We start from the raw sequence: 12,058 nt of genomic DNA on the forward strand, positions 1-12,058 counted from the left end.
GGAGGTGGGAAGGAGAGGAAATAAGTACTTGGGTTTCTCAAGAGCTTTTTTGGTTTCTGCAAGGCAGTGGGGTTAAGTGACTTGCCCAAGATCAGCTAGGTAATTATTAAGAGTCTGAGGCCATATTTGATCTCAAATCCACCTGACTCCACAGCCCATGCTCAATCCACTGAGTCACCTAGCTGTCCCTTTTTTTGTTTTTATTTTTGTTTTTTTTTTTTTTTAATAAAAATTTAAAATATCCTAATCTGAAGCCTTTGGAGTAATCTGAGAGAGGAATTTTATAAATGTTTAATATGCTTTGCCATTAAATCTTATTTTATCCTCACAATAATACTGGTAAATGGGTATTCTAATAATCTTAATTTTTACAACTGAGGAAGCTAAGGCAGAAGACGTTTAGGAATATCTAGGGCCATGCTGTTAGTTTCTGAGGCCAGTTTGAACTCAGGTCTTCCTGAACCTACACCCAGTGCTCCCATAGAATGTATCACCTTAAAGGACAAAGAATCTACTTTCTGCATGTTTTAAAGAAACAAGATAGTGATACACCTAAAAGGAAGAAGTTTCTTTGCTTACTTCAGTTAATGGAAGGCAAGGCTATATATTAGCTAGCTGAAAGGAAAATCCTTAAAGTGAATGATCAGGAAAGGATTGAGTGGCTTAGGAAAATGATTTTGCAAGAGTTGACTGGAAGTTAAATGATTATTGTTCTGTTAAACGAAGCAAACTTTTAACCAGACTATTTCGTAAATCTGAGTCCTGGCTTGGTCTTTACTGTGAAGTGTTCCTTGTTCAATAATCCTACAAACTGAGAGTTGAAAATCACTTGTGAAAGAGAGATGTCCAAGGAAATGTCAACTTTTCATTTCTCTCACTAAGCAGAACAATGCTGGAATTAGAGTAACAATAAATTAATTAATTAAGATGATTTCTAACAGATTTGGACCCATAATAGACAATACAGTATTGATTTGTTTTTCCTTTGACAGATTTTAGAGAGGTGGTCAGAAAAAGCGACTTACCCATTCTTGTATAACCCATATGTGTCAAAGACTAGGTTCTCCTGGGTCTGAAGTGAACTAGCTCTTTATCCTTTATCCTTTATGATACACTGTCTCCTGCTAAGTAAAGCAAAAATAAGAGAGAGAAAAACTAAATATTTTATCCAAATTTACCATATTATGAGATTAGAGACCATAATAATAATAATAATAATTGATAACTTTTATATAGTGGTTTTTGGGCAACAAGGTGGGACAATAGATAGAGGGCTGAAACTGGAGTTAAGAAGGCTCATGCTCCTAATTTCAAATCTTGCCTTACCCCCTTACTAGCAGTAACTTAACCTCTTCTGTAAAATAAGCTGGAAAAGGATATTTCAAGGCACTCCAGTATTTTTCCAAGAAATGGGACTCCAAATGGGGTCTCAAAATGTCAGATACAACATAGTGCTTTAAGATTTGCAAAGCAAATTACAAAAATTGACTTATTTTGAATTATATTGGAATTTTGAGGGGACTCAAGAGAATTAGTACTCACCAATCTGAGTTTTTGAGATTGTGATTGAATAATAGAAGCAAGGAATCATTTAAGAGTGAAGCAAGAAGTCATTTAATCCTGCCAGCTTAGATATATACCAAGATGGAGGGTATCTACAATGAACCTGGTATAAGAGATTCCTTACAGACATATTTTTGGGCAGCATTCATAAGATAAACATTATTCAAAGTAACATTATATGGAACAGAGAAAAGAAAAAAGCTATTCATAAAACTGAGGTAGTTACACAAAAAGAATAGCACTCTTGGAAAATGAGTATTGTTGATTATCAGAAAGAGAAAAAGGAGATATCAACTGAGTCTAGTTGGTCTCGCTAAATCAAAACAATCTTCCCATCAGACTAGACCAGGAGGACTTTTCCAGGGCTCTGAAATCCTTCTCCTTCAAAAGTTAAGTCTTTTGGCTATTACAGGTGGAGTTGAGTTCACTAAGAGTCATTACAGTAAAATGGTTAATGCAGAGCAAGATGGACTCAACATAACTTATAACAAAGCTGTTCTTTTTTTTGTCAAGGCAACATGGTTATGTGACTTGCCCAAGGTCATACAGCTAAGTAAGCATTAAGTGTCTGAAGCTCTTTGAACACCAGTCCTCCTGACTCTAGGACCTGTGTTCTATCCACTGGGCTACCTAGCTGCCCCTACAATGCTGTTTCTAAGGAGGGGATGGCAGACATGTCAAGGAAGTTCATGGAATAATACTAGGGGGGTTGGTAAAGGACATTAGGAAGAGGGAGGCCAGGATACTCACTAGAAGCTGCCAACCTAAGGAAATCTGCTGAAGTCAATCTTGGGTTTATCTGAGTGGAAGGGGATGAAAATCTTGTCTACTTCCACAACACTCACAACAACCTGGGGAGGGAGATGATATTATCCTATTTCCTCATGTATAAGACACACCTTAATTTGGGGGCCCAAAATTTGAAAAAAAGTATTACATAAAGTTATTGAACTCAAGTTTTATTCATTATAAAATTCATATCATATCACTCCATATCACTGTCAAATTCTCATCCATCAGCTTGTCCTCATTCGTGTTTGATGACAAATCACTGCCTTAGGAGAGGCTCTGACCGCTCTCTGCCTGTGCTCTGGTCTGGGGTTGGCCACAAGCCCTCCATGGGCAAGTCTGGCACATTAGTTCATTCCTTTTCATGAACCTGAAGCACTATTTGTGTCCTTGGAAATCAGTCACTTCTTTTTCATCAGCAGTTATTCTTGCCTCCTGCTAAACCATCTTTGTGGACACAGGAATTCAATGGCCTTTTGCTCTTCAATCCATCTCTTCAATTTCCTCTCTATATGAAACCACTTGACTGACTTGCCTCTCATGACCTTCTTCTTTCTGAGGTGTCTTCAGTCAGGTTTCTTCTTTCTGTAGCCAGTCTCAGATTGTTTTCTCAGTTGGAGAAGAACCAAACTGAGGGTCAGCAGCAGGATTTCCATTCACTTTTGCAAACTGGATCACTTTGAATTTGAATTCAGCACTGGATGAAAATTTTTTCTGAGCCATTTCTGGGCAGAACATAATCTAATATGCCAATAACAAATGTGAAACAATGAGCACAAAGATAACAAGTATGAAAGAGCAGGAAATGCAAGTAAAAAAATCTACAACCACCATATAAGACGCTTCTGGTTTTAAGACCCCAAATTTTGTGGCAAAGGGTATGCTTTATACTTGGGGAAGACTGAGAGGGGACAATGTGTGAGGCTGCATTTGAACTCAGGATTTCCTGACATCAAGTCCTGTACTCTTGTCTACCATGCCATCCAGTTCAACTTACTTCTAATCAGAAACCTCTCAAGTAATCTTATCAGTCTTTAACAATCAATATATAAGACAATGCCTTGCTTCCTCAGCCACACACACCTCTGATTGACTACTCCCTTAAAATAATTAGACAAAGGGGTAGGTAACAAACATTTATTAAGCTCAGAAGTAGGTGTTTCAATGATTTCCATTCCAATAAGGCAGATGAAAGTTTAGTGATTTATCTAGGGCCATAGCTTTTAAGGGTCTTGGGTGAAATTTGAGTTCAGATCTTCCTGTTACAACAACCAGTGCTCTATCCATGGCCTCACTGAGTCAAAGAGAGAATTAGTCATTTGCCCAGAACTACACTGCTAGTAAATGTTTGCTGCAGTGTTTGAACCTAGGTCTTCCTGACTCTAGATCCAAAACTCATAACACTTTACTTCTTTTTTAAAAATTTTTTTACTTTATTTTCTTTTTTAAATTTTTAAAAAATTTACATTTTTTATTTACACATTACTAAAATAGTCTTATTGTAAGAGTAAACATAATCTTCCCTTCCCCCACAAAAATAAAAAACCTCACAAGAAATAAAGTGAAAGAAAGAGAAAAAAATGTGCTTCAGTCTATGCTCAGATACCATCAGCTCTATCTCTGGGGTAGAACATATTCTTTATCATAAGTTTATCAGAGAAGTTACTTCCATGTTTTTTTTTCCACTATTGCTATTGCTGATTGTAATTCCCTCCATCCATTCCTCCCCACTCCCATTTAATCCTATTTTCTCTCTCCTTTCATTCTGTCCCTCTTCAAAAGTGTGCTATGGGGCAGTCAAGAAGCACAGAGAACAGAGTACTGACCCTGGAGCCAGGAAACCCAGAGCTCACATCCCACCCTAGACACCCAACAATCACCCAGTTGTGACCACCTTACTTCTTACTCATTAAAACAAAATAAGTAAGAAGGAAAAATAAATCCTCCCCACATCAAATATTTTATGACATGAATGAATATTGAAATTAAAAATGAAAAAATTCATTTATTATGAAATTAAAGGGTTCAGACGCTTATGAAAAAAATCGTGACTATATTTTTTTTTAAAAAATCATTTGATCAGAAATGTAAGAAGCTAAAAGGCTTTCAGATAACCTTTCAGTTGTCCCATTGCTTGTTAGATTGAGCAATGTAGTGATTTGAAGTTTCCTTTGCTTTTCTTAAACAAGGAAGAAAATCTCACTAGCCTGGCTTAAGGGAAATAGCACTAGGCCAAGAGTGAGGAGATCACCCTTTTAGTCCACTCTGGTCACTACCTTGTTCTGTCTCTGGCAAATCACCTTCCCTGTTGGAGTCTCAGTTTCTTCTCTTTAAAAGAAAGGAAGGGAACAAGGATTTTTTAGTGCCTACTCTATGCCAGAAACTTTATAAAAACATTACAACTCCCTGGGAGGTAGGGATGTTGTTTCTATTTTTTTGCATGTGAGCAAACTGAGGCAGACAGAGGTTAAGTGGTTTACCAGTCATTTAGCTAATAAGTATCTGAGACTGGATTTGAATTTGCATCTCCATGACTCCAAACCCAGGACTCTATCCACTAGGTCACCTATCTGCCAACAATTATAACATTAGACTAGTCAATCTTTAAGATCTACTCTACCCAATTTGGAACTATGCCCAAAGAGCAATAAAACTGTGCATATCCTTTGATCCAACAATACCATTTCTAGGTCTGTATCCCACAGAGATAATAAAAAAACAGGAAAAGATCCACATGTACAAAAATATTTATTGCAGTTCTTTTTGTAATGACAAAGGTTTGGAAACTAAGGAGATTCCCATCAATTGGGGAATAGCTGAATCAGTTGTGGTATATGAATATTATGAAGTATTATTATAAGAAATCATGAGTTACCAGACTTTAGAGAAGCATGGCAAGATTTGCATGTGTTGATGATGAGTGAAGTGAGCAGAACCAAGAGAACATTGTGCACATTCACAAGACTGTAAGATGATCAGCTATGATGGATGCAGCTTCTCTCAACAGTTCAGTGTTGGGACAATCATGTTAAGGAAAATTCGATCCACATCCAGAGAACACATTATGGATTTTGAATGCAGAGCAAAACATACCAAGTTCATTTTTTAAAAAACTTCTAATATATTTTTCCTTTTTTTCTCTCATGATTTCCCCCCTTCCCCCAATTCTAATTCCTCTTTCACAAAATGACTAGTTTGGAATTATGTTAAGCACAATTGTACTCATACAACTTTTACCTTTTTGTTCACTGTCATGGAAAGGGAATAGGGAAGGAAGATGTGGGTAGAAAAATGTGGAATTCATAAATTGGAAATGGATGAATGTTAAAAACTACCTTTGTATGTAACTGGAAAAATTAAATAAAATTTCAAAAAATAAAATAATAAAAAGACCTCCTCTACCCCTAAAATTCTATGACTTTATGAGAAGTTATTCCAATATATCAATAATGTGTTATTTTTTATTTTTCTTATAAAAGAATGCAGGGTTTCAGGACAATGAAATGTGTCCCCAAGCATGGAATGGATTGGAAGGGGAGAGAATGGAGATAATGAATGTGACCTAAGGAATCATTGAAATGTATTCTTGTAATTTCCCCATTCTCCCCTAACTCCCTTCCCTTTGAACTATGCACCCATCAGCTGTGTGCCTCTGCAAGAGGGGATATGTATTTTTCCATTCCTGAAACAGTAACAGGGAGGGAGGTCCTGAGGATAGAGGTAAGGAGGAATCATGGTCAATAAAAAAAGAAATAATAAGGAGCAATAAAATAGTTAAAGTGCTTTCTACTTTTAAGAGCATTATCACACAGATTATCTGATATGAGCCCAGCAATAACCCTGGAGGGAATAGGAAAGGCAGAATATTATTCCCCTTTTTGAGTTCCATCACTATCTATGCAAGACTCAGTCCTTCATGATGTCTTCCTTGATTCCTCTAGCTGGAAGTGATCTCTCCCTCATCAGATCTCTAATTCTTTATAATCCTTTTACACACATATTTGAATATGTATTTCATTTATCTATGTCCATGTAATCTCTCTGCCCCTGAGGAATAAGGATAATACTTTATTTGACTTTCGCATCTCCTCTCGTGACTAGAACATGGTCCTGAAAGAAGCTGCTCAAAGAAGTTGCTTAATAATAAATGGTTAAATAAATGAATGAACAGATAAGGAAAAGTCAACTTGGCAAAGGGAAGTGGCTTGCCCAAGATCATATAGCAAGGAATCAACAAACATTTAAATGGTCTACAGAAAACCTGGCAGTAGAGTCAAATCTACTAGTTCTCAATCTGTGTGTGTGTGTGTGTGTGTGTGTGTGTGTGTGTGTGTGTGTGTGTGTGTGTGTGTGTGTGTCTTTCTTTCTAACTCTTGTCTATTATTTTTGTCTCTCTCTGTGTCTCTCTCTATTTCTCCCCCCTCTCTCTATCCTCTTATTTTTTGTCTCTTCCCTCTTCTCTGTCTCTCCTCTCCTCTCTTCCCCTTTTATTTCTCTATTTTTATCTTCCTCTCTTCTCTCTGTCTCCTCTTTCTCTTTCCTTTTTTCTCCCCCCCCCATTTCTCTGTCTCCTCTCTCTATCTCTTTTTGTTCCTTTATCTCTATCCCTGTGTCTTTTCTCTCCTCTCCTCTCTCTCCCCTGTTGTTTTCTGACCAATGGACATTCACTCTTTCTGTACTCTCTTTCTTGAAAACTCCTTGCTCTGCTGTTTTAGAGTTCTTCTGGGGACACTTTTTTCTATAAAATTAGCTTCCAAAATTTCCACCACTGGCAATTTTTGGTAATTACTTGTGATCAGCTATTGCTTTGAAACCATCCAGCTGGCTGGGATAAAAGGGAATGCGGAGTCCACAGTTTCTTGCCATTTTCTTTGATCTCTTCAGACAGAAAGAATGGGGAATAGCGTGGGTGGAACGATGCCAGGAGCATCTGAATCATTCAAATTGCTCATGGATGAAGGTGGTAAGATGGGAGCCTGGGGTTGGGATGTGGTACATCTATAGAACTTCTCCTTGCCTTTGATGTAAGCTAAGTAGCCCTTCTAAACCAGAAAGTTGTCTTAGCCCCTAGCAGAACAATCTGGGGAACAGGGATGAAGAAAGTAGGTAAAACAACAGCAAAAAAGGGAGAGCACTGTCAGAACCGTGCAGTACCTTAGAGGTTATCCAGTCAAATGTCCTCACTGTTCTGATGAGGAAACTTGAGTCCCAAAGAAATGAAGTGACTTTCTCATTGTAGTACAGTAAATAGCAAAAATCAGAATCTGAATCCAGGTCTTCTGAATTCCATTTCAATGTTTCCTGCTGAAGTTGAATATTTTTATACTTCAGCCCCATGCATGCTTCAAATGACTCCTGATTGACAAAGATACTCACAGAAACCCTCAAACCCCACAATGGCAAAATGAGGAGAGGAAACCTAAGTTTTAATGCTTGTGACTAATATTCCCAGTCTAAAGAGAAAGAAAAGGAGAAAAAGAGCTGAAAATACAGATACAAGGAAGAGTAAGTTGTAGAAGGTCACCAGGCAATCTTTCAGGAATCTATTCAAAGGTTAGAAGATGAAAAAGTCCTTCTAGAAATGACTGAAGAAACAGACTGTGATGTAGATTCCCATGCTACACAGCTTGAATCAATTCTTGATTCTTACTGATTCTTATTACATTCTTACTGAACTTCCGGATAGAGTGACATCTTTCCATGCAGCTCTACAACTGACCAGTGAGCAGATCAATCCAAAGAGAACCCAAGTCCTTTAAAATAGGCACTTACTGCTAAAGAATTCCCGGAGCCCATCAAACTATAACATTTATTGCTTTGCATACAAGGGCCATTTGAACATTTAAAAACTTTTTTAAAGTGTCTGTGAAGACATCCTGTCCTTCAGAACGATATTTCAATTTGTGTGATACACTTGTATGTCTCCAAAATGTTTTCTAGTTCAGGAGGCACAACCAAACAAGATTAGAATTTTTGAAGCATTTTGTTTAATGCTTCATTTACTCAAATTATGAAGCTTATGGTTAGAGAGCCTTGGCAATTTTTTTTTATAATGAAGTAAACTTTTCTTTAAAGGCAAAAAAAAAGCCACAGCATTTCATTTCAACTGTTCAATTTTCCTATAAAAATCAACTAAGCAGTTTTATGCATCATCAATGATTGTACATATCTTGTCTTCTCCTAGAGACAGCTGTGCTCACCTCTTCCTGTTTGGTGCCATGATTAAGGCTATTGATCTTAAATTTCCTTTTTATGAAGCACAGCCTAACTAAATGACATTCCTTATTTGTCAATGTAAAAAAAAAATAAATTCAGATAGAGACAAAGGAGTTAAAGAAAGAGTGAGGGGGGAGAAAAAGAAGAGAAGAGAGTGAAAGGCAAAGAGAGGAGGGGGAGACAGAAAGAGATTCCTAACCTAAATCATTTGGGCTCATATGATTTCTTTCTTTTTTTAGTTTTTGCAAGGCAATGGGGTTAAGTGGCTTGCCCAAGGCCACACAGCTAGGTAATTATTAAGTGTCTGAGGCCGGATTTGAACTCAGGTACTCCTGACTCCAGGGCCGGTGCTCTATCCACTGCGCCACCTAGTTGCCCCCGGCTCATATGATTTCTGCTACTTTCTCAGGTCACTACATTCTCTCACCATCAAGTACAGACCAATTTTTCTAGATGTCATCTTCTCACTCTTTGATGTCCTTATATAGCCCAGACAAAGTGTCTTCAGGTCACCTAAGGAATGTCTCTTCTGCTGTGGTACATGGCACATCCTTCATCCCCCATCCAACCTCTAATCATTTGTTCAGACACTTGATTATTTGGATTCTCTTTGGGAGAATGTATTTTATACTTCTTTGTGTTTTTCATAATGTGTTTCTTTGAGATGAGCCATTTCTTAATTCTCTTCTAATCTAATCTTTTTGGAGTTTGTTATTCTATGGAGATATGAAATGGAAAGAGCTGCATCTAAGAATTGTCAGAGTTAGAAGGAAACTCAGAGGTAAAGGGACTTTAAAGATCATGTGGTTTGATTCATTTAACAGATTGGGGAAATGAGGCCTGTAAAGGGAAATGGCTTGCCCAAGGTCATAATCTTTCCTTTGATGTTTGTCCTTTGTTCTCTCATGATTTTAGGAAGATAATGCAATGTCAAGTGAATTGGATAGGAGTGAGAGGGTGCGCTGTGTACTAAGCCACCAGCCTTACTTTCTCCTCCAGAATTATCTCAGTCCAGTGACCAGATATAAATCAGGATGACTGGAGTTGGCCCTGAATGTGAGGCAATCAGGGTTAAATGGTTTGCCCAAGGTCACATAGCTAGTAAGTGTCTAATGTCTGAGGCTAGATTTGAACTCAGGTCCTCCTAACTACAGGGCTGGTGCTCTATCCAAATGAACCATCTAAGAGAGATAAAAGAAACAGAATTACTTTCAATTGCTGGAACCAAAATATACTAGTTAGAAAGAGACCTTCCCCCCAGGGGAAGGAGGACCTATGGCTAGAAACAGCTTAAAAAGTTGATGACTCCAAAAATAAGCTACTGACATCAAAAGAATCCTAGGCATGCCACTGTTTGCCCGTTTCAAAACTTATCATAATCCATATGTTTAAAGATAACACAGGTTTTGCTTAACCTAGATAAGTACATAAATGCTCCAACTTCCTTTGTCATCCTTCATGAAACCACCTTCCCCTAATAGCCATTCTGAGTTGGTCCATATCTGGATAGAGATGACTCCTTGGGAAAGGAGACCTGTGGACTTTCTCCCAAAGCCAGACCATGATTAGGACCTAAATTTATTAATGTTACAAATACACATCTCCTTGTAGCCTTTTTGTGTGAATGATAACTCCACTGGTGGTTTGTAAGCTGTCAATCAGAACTACAGTCAATCTTTGGTAAACATAACTGAGATTCTCTTCCTTGACCTGTCCCTTGTAAACTGACCTTATGAAGCAATGTCAGGAAAAAAAAATGTAGAAAAGCACGTACATGTCCTCCCGAAGATGTAATTGAAAGTGAGGTTAGGGTTCCTAACAATACAAAAGGAGTGATTTCAAGAGCACCATAATACTGTGGCCCTTTCTAGGGTTATAGGATGTTAGAACTGAAAGTCATCTTAGAAATTGACTCATCTAATCCTCAGATTTTATACATAGAAAACTGAATAGAGAAGGAACTTGTCAAAGGGCATATTAGTATAAAAGATGGGATACAGATCCTTTTCTTCTAATTTCAATACCAGTTCTCCTTTAGTTACACCACTGATCCCTAGATGGTGCTGAATAAGATGCAGAAATATATAAGAAATGATAACCTTGAAGAATTCATGGAATCATGGGAAAACATGATAAAGAATGAGGTAAGTAGAATCAAGAAAACAACCTATGTAATGGCAAAGTAGAATGTAGAAAGAACAAAAACAAAAACAACAACCTTGAACCTTATGCAATTATAATAACCAAGCATGGCCCTCAAGAAAAGATAGATGGCCTCTCCTTCCCTTCTTTGCAGAGATGGGTAGTATGTATGCGGAGTACTGAGTATGCTGTCAGACTAGATTGGTATGAACTAGGTCTCTCTCTCTCTCTCTTTCTCCTTTTTTCTGTCTCTCCATTTATCTTTCTCTGTCCCTCTCTGTCTTGCTTTCTCTCTCTGTCACAAGGGATAACTTACTTCATTGGGGAAGGGAGAAGGGCACATTTGGAAGGAAAGAAGATATAAAAACAAAAGGTATTAATAAAAATAAAAAATAAGACAGACTAGTCAAAGTGCTTTATATTTTTCAAAACACATTTACATTCAATAATTCATTTGGACCACAAAAACAACCCCATTGTTAATGATAGAAGCAGGGTCAGGGAAGAATTATCTCCATTTTACAGAAGAGGAAACAAAGAAGACTGGGGTGAAGGTAGGAAATGCAATCCTCAAGTTAGAAACCAGGTCTCCTGATTCCCAGTCCAATCATTTCCTACAATATGACACAAAACACTGCCCCTCCAGTTCAATATCTTCTATCTAGGTCTTTATATGGGGTTTGTGATTTTTCCCAGGAAGAGAGAGCTCCAGGTGAAGTGATCAAACACCATAAATAGGAAAGGTCTGTTGAACTTGATGACTTGAAAGTCTGGCTGATATGACTTTAATACTATTTTTAATACAGGGCTTGTAGATATCTCAGAGCCCTCTTCATTAATAATGAGTTCAGCCTTATGGATCACCTATGAAAGAGAAATGAATGGATCAATCAACAAGAATAATGACATCAATAATTAGCATCATTAGATTTACAAAGTGCTTTGCATTTACTAACTCATTTGCTCAATTAATCAGCAATATTTACACTAACTCCCATTTTTACTTTTTTGTTTAAAAAATACTTTCCATGAGCCGTGTTCCATGAGCCATGTGAGATTGATAATGAAGGTTATTTAGAGAACAAAAAAGAGGTTTATACAGGTTCAAGTTCATAAACTGCTGTGGAGAAATCAGGGTATTATGTGAAAAGGTTCATGTTGATGATGATAATACTTGTCCTTCATTCTCAAAGAAGACCATGACACCAGGGAGGTAATACCATGACAAGCAAATGAATTGGATTTGAGTCAGGAAGTGCTGTGAACTAAGTCACCAGCTTTACTTTCTCCTCCAAAATCATCTGGATTCAGTGGCCAAAGGTGAATTAGGGCAACTGGGGATGGGCCT

The 12,058-nt window shown here is 37.5% G+C and overlaps 1 protein-coding gene across 5 annotated transcripts in view; it reads right to left on the reverse strand.

Annotated features, from left to right (window-relative positions):
* Window positions 1-11,113: 11,113 nt before the first annotated feature.
* The window catches only part of SERPINA6 (serpin family A member 6), a 96,145-nt gene continuing 95,200 nt past the window's right edge, over window positions 11,114-12,058 (reverse strand). For all 5 annotated transcript variants that reach the window (XM_074235485.1, XM_074235484.1, XM_074235486.1 and 2 more), the window contains one exon: window positions 11,114-11,574. In XM_074235485.1, coding sequence (XP_074091586.1) covers window positions 11,380-11,574 — 195 coding nt within the window. In that variant the 3' untranslated portion in view covers window positions 11,114-11,379. The remainder of the gene's footprint in view (window positions 11,575-12,058) is intronic.

The sequence above is a fragment of the Macrotis lagotis genome, chromosome 4 (genome assembly GCF_037893015.1).
Source record: "Macrotis lagotis isolate mMagLag1 chromosome 4, bilby.v1.9.chrom.fasta, whole genome shotgun sequence".
In the NCBI taxonomy this organism is placed as follows: Eukaryota; Metazoa; Chordata; class Mammalia; order Peramelemorphia; family Peramelidae; genus Macrotis; species Macrotis lagotis.